Source organism: Melanaphis sacchari, unplaced genomic scaffold, assembly GCF_002803265.2.
Source record: "Melanaphis sacchari strain LSU unplaced genomic scaffold, SCAv2.0 Contig926_pilon_pilon, whole genome shotgun sequence".
Taxonomy (NCBI): domain Eukaryota; kingdom Metazoa; phylum Arthropoda; class Insecta; order Hemiptera; family Aphididae; genus Melanaphis; species Melanaphis sacchari.
The window spans coordinates 4,552-9,533 of record NW_020271654.1 but is presented as its reverse complement, the minus strand read 5'-3'; the positions used below and the strand labels follow the sequence as shown (position 1 = coordinate 9,533).

Sequence of the window (4,982 nt, the reverse complement as noted above, 5' to 3'; positions counted from 1 at the left end):
ATTGACTTTTGATGGCGAAAATGAAATAATTTTTAAAAATTTTTGTAACATTAATGGACTACAACCCAATATTGTCCAAGAAGAATTAATTAACTTTTCATCTTCTTATGAGTCTATAGCAAAGTCATTGGAAGGAGAATATGCATGTGAATCAGAACTGTCAGATGTTTCTGATGAAAATATTGATAAACAACCAAACGTGGAGTCTGAATCACCACCAAAAAGGTTAAATACAAATTCAGTTTGTAAAAAATGCATACCATGTGTTATGAAATTGCTATACAAGTACAATTTTCATACATCTGCATTTACCAATTTATGCTTGGTATACAAGTATATTTTAACACTTTCATGCACCCAAGTGCATTGTGAACGGTCCTTTTCAAAATTAAAAATTATTAAAACAAGACTTAGGTCGTCATTGAGTCAAGAACTATTAGAGCCACTTCTATTAATCAGTATTGAAAGTGACAAAATTCCTGATATACAAGAAATAATAACCTGTTATGCAAATTCCTCTTTAGAATTACAAAAATTACTCTTGTACTAATTGTATTTATTATTTATGGTTCATCTATATTTTATTCATTTTATTTTAACTAGTTGATAATGATATTAAACATTTACTATTACTTACAGACTTATTTGATCATTTATTAATTATTATTTATTAAAATTTATTAAAACATTGAATATTCTGTATTATTTATTTGAATATTAAATATTATATAATAATGCGGTTGTAGACACTCAAAAGTTGCTTAGAACACACAATTAATATGAATAATATTAACCAGGTCCTTATATATTATAATATGAAGTATCCGGTATGTAGACTAGTAGAGAATGATACCTATTAATATTATAGTATATGCATCAACAGCAATGTTGAATAGGTAACATTATAGATATTTTGTTATTTGTTTTTATAATGCCAAAGGGGTAAAGTTAATTGAAACTTAAATAAAGTACTTACAAAAATAGTTACATATTATACATTTTTTTGGAAGAGGTGGGGGTAGTAGGTATCTTTAAAAATGTAAAACTGTAAAAAGGCCCATAGCCATTTGCATTTACACATTTGCTATTAGTCTTATTGGTCAGGGGCCTTTTTAAATTCTAGCCGACCAAAAAAAATGAACCCAGGCCGCCACTGCTAGTTACTAATAAAATACTAGTAATTCGAATATTATTTTATTCTACTCATTAGTTAACTAAAAATATCTGATCTTACAGTCTTACACTTGAATTCTTAGAACGATAGAACACACAAATTACTAATAAATAATTTACTTATCCATCATTATTCATTTCGAATTATTTAAACATTTTAAATTAATAGTCAAATCATTGTAGACGTGAAATATTTCTATATTATAAATTATAATATTTATTTGATCATTTTATTCCATAATTCTAATGGAGAGATTTAATTTTTAAAATTTAAAATTAGTTAACAATATTACATAAACATAAGTAAATACTAAATATCAGTACCGACAATTCCAAGTCCCTAAGGAGTACTCGAACTCTTGATTATAATATTTATTTATAACTTCTAATAAAATATAATTTTGTACATATACCAAAAGGCTATAGCCTATAACTAATGATTTTATTTTTATTTCAATTTGTTTACTCCCCGTCTATATTTATTGTTTATTAATTATTATTTATAGAAATAAATTCAAATATCATAAAAATAAACTATTCTTAATTATTATTATTTTGGTATATTTATTATTTTGTAGATTATAACTTAATGCTAATTTATTTATTTCATTTCTTGAAGTTTGCTGATAGCATACAGTCGATGAAAAATAATTAGTTTACTCTATAGTTTATTAGCTTATTATTAATTATTATCTTAACGCAGTTACTAAATTTTGTATAAATACAAATTTTTAAAAATGCGTCCAGGAAATAAGCAACGTTCCATAGTTTGGGAACATTTTAAAAAAAATGCTGACAAATCTACAGTAACTTGTCTAAAATGTAGGACAGATTTTAAGTTTTATAGGAATACAACCAATTTAAAAGGTACAACTACAATATTATATTTAATCTAAATACATTTAATTAGGTAAATTTACATTTTTACTTTTTATAGATGTTTTATTATAAAATATCCTAGAAATAATTCTATTTAATAATTAATATTAATACATTGATTAAGTTATATTATTTTTTGACATAATAATGTTATTTTATTATTTTCTATGTTTTTTTTTAAAGAGCATTTAAAACGGAAACATCCTACACTTATTGCTATTCCGTCTACATCAAATGATCCCGATACTGATTTACAAAATATTGACAGCCTTGACAATTTATCAAATGTTCAATTCCCTTCTACTAGTTCTAATGTACAAAATCATTCTTTAACTTCAGCCCAATCTGGCATCCCAGCTAAACGATCGCGTCAGCTAAAATTATTTGGTTCAACTCAAAATAATGAATTAAGTATTGAAGAAAGTAATGATATTGATAAATCCTTAGTTAAAATGATTACAGCTGACTATCAGCCTTTATCTATAGTTGAAAATGTTGGATTTTTAGAATACACCAAAAAATTGCAACCACTTTATACTCCTCCAAGTAGAAAATTGTTGACTACAAAACTGCTGCCAGGTCAATACGATGTAATTTTTTCTAAACTAAAATATATGTTAAAAAACGTAAATGATGTTTCTGTAACTACGGATATGTGGACATCAGATTCCACAAAGTCTTATTTGACGGTTACTTGTCATTTTATATACGATGATTATTTATACTCGCCAGTTATTTCTACCAAAGAAGTACATGGTAGTCATACAGGTAAAAATATTGCATCCGTCCTTTCGATTATTTTTAATCAATGGGATATAAGTAATAAAATAGGAACTGTAGTTTCGGACAGTGGATCAAATATCAAAAATGCAATTAATGAGCATTTAAAAAAATATCATCACCCCTGTGTAGCCCATACCCTTAATTTAAGTGTTAATGAAGCTATTAATAAAAATTCAGAATTTCTTCAAGTACTAAAAACATGTCGGGCTATAGTAGGGCATTTCAAACATAGTAGTTTTGCGACAGATAAACTACAAGAATTTCAAAAACACATGGGCCTCCCTGAATTAAAAGTTAAACAGGATGTTAATACCCGGTGGAATTCAAGTTTAATTATGATTGAGAGACTCATTAAAATTAAAGATCCATTATCTGCTGCAATATCATCGCTTCGACGAGCTCCAAATGGTTTAACTGCAATAGAGTGGGATATTATAGCAGATTGTGTTAACACGTTCACTGTCCATGTGTTAAATTTAATCAAAACTGATCAGTCCTTTGACCCATATGTGGGTCATGTCAAACCTATTTCATCAGTCCATGACCCATATGTGGTTCATTTCATACATTAATTTTCCTGTTGCTTTATTGGAATGGACTACATGCTATGAAATTCATAATAACACAGTTAGACTGGGGAGATGATAAGCTTTCTAATGATATATAGTTTTAATATGTTTGTAATTGTTATAAGCTAATAAAAATACATGCATAATATATATAAATTATTTATTGTATATTATATTTCATTACATTTTATTTGTAAAACTAATGGATTTTGTTGTAACAAATTAAACAATAAGCATTACCACATACTTTACAATGTGTGTTAACTTTTTTTGCTTTTTTTCCAGCTTCTTCTGCACTCAACTGTCCATCTTCACGAAGACTTGAATAGCACCCATGACATCTTTTTCTTTGCATTTTTCCATTTTGTCTATCAAACTGTTCAAGAAAATGCATTGAAATATTTTTTTGAATGTTCACAGATTCTGATTTGTCTGTAACCTCTGTACACAAAATACTTCTAGACAGTGATTCGGTAAATGAAAGTAAAGTTAGTTTCTTGTTTACTTGTTTGTTGAAAATAATCATACTATTTACTACTGTTATCCCAAATAGTAATTCCATAGCAACTTTTTTGTACCAAACAAGAGATTTTCGTTGTGGATTATAATAACTGCTTAGTTGATCTGAAACATCGATTCCCTGTTTTGTATTATTGTAATCCAAAATCATTTTTGGTTTTGTTATTGTATTTCCTTTTCTATCTGTTTTTCCTGTATTTTGAATTTGATCTCCATGGCAAGTAGATAACATCAAAACATCTCTTTTGTCATGCCATTTTAAAATTGTAATTAATTCTTTTTGTCTTGCTATAACCTGCCCTTTTTTCAATTTTTTATCTTTTACATCTACTGGAAGCCATTTTCGATTTTTTCTTAAAGTACCACAAAAATCAGTTTTTCGGCTATAAAGATATTCAGCAAGTGGAACACTAGTATAAAAATTGTCTGTTATTATCAAACGGCCTTCATCAAGTAAACTATCAGCTAAATTTACCACAACTGTTCCCGGCTTATCCAGAGTTCCTAAAGTAGGTCCTGTACCACAATAAATACTAGAAGCCCATGTAAAACCTTCAGGTGTACACAATTTGTACATTTTGATACCATATTTATGGGATTTTGACGGGTTATATTGACGAAATAAAAGTCTTCCTCTAAAAGCTATCATAGATTCGTCAACAACTAATGTTTCCTGGAGTGTACAAATTTTGTGTTTTTTGAAAAATCATATCCATTAACGGTTTAATTTTATATAACCTGTCTGTATTATCTCTAGCAATATTATTGTCTACAAAGTACCAACATCTTAAAATAATTATAAATCTATTATAGCTCATGCCAATTTTGTGAAATAACTCATGATAATATAGACTGTCTTTTTTCCAATATGATTCATAAGTAGGAAATACAACAACACCAGAAAACATCAAAACACCTAAAAACTTTTTCATTTCATCAATATCTACATCTTTCCATCTAGACATTCTACTACTTCTTCTAACTGGTCCACTATTTAGCCTCTGGTGTGCGTACCGATTTGTTTCATTACACATTAAAAGTAAAATGTCATTATCGATA

General features: G+C 27.6%; 1 protein-coding gene across 1 annotated transcript; it reads right to left on the bottom strand.

Annotated features, from left to right (window-relative positions):
- Positions 1-3,603: 3,603 nt before the first annotated feature.
- On the bottom strand, positions 3,604-4,888 carry LOC112602936 (piggyBac transposable element-derived protein 4-like). The gene is made up of 3 exons (XM_025351305.1): positions 4,814-4,888; positions 4,219-4,596; positions 3,604-4,044 (listed from the first exon to the last, which is right to left on the bottom strand). The coding sequence occupies exons 1-3, from the start codon at positions 4,886-4,888 to the stop codon at positions 3,604-3,606; spliced, it is 894 nt and encodes a 297-aa protein (XP_025207090.1).
- Between the last annotated feature and the right edge of the window lie 94 nt (positions 4,889-4,982).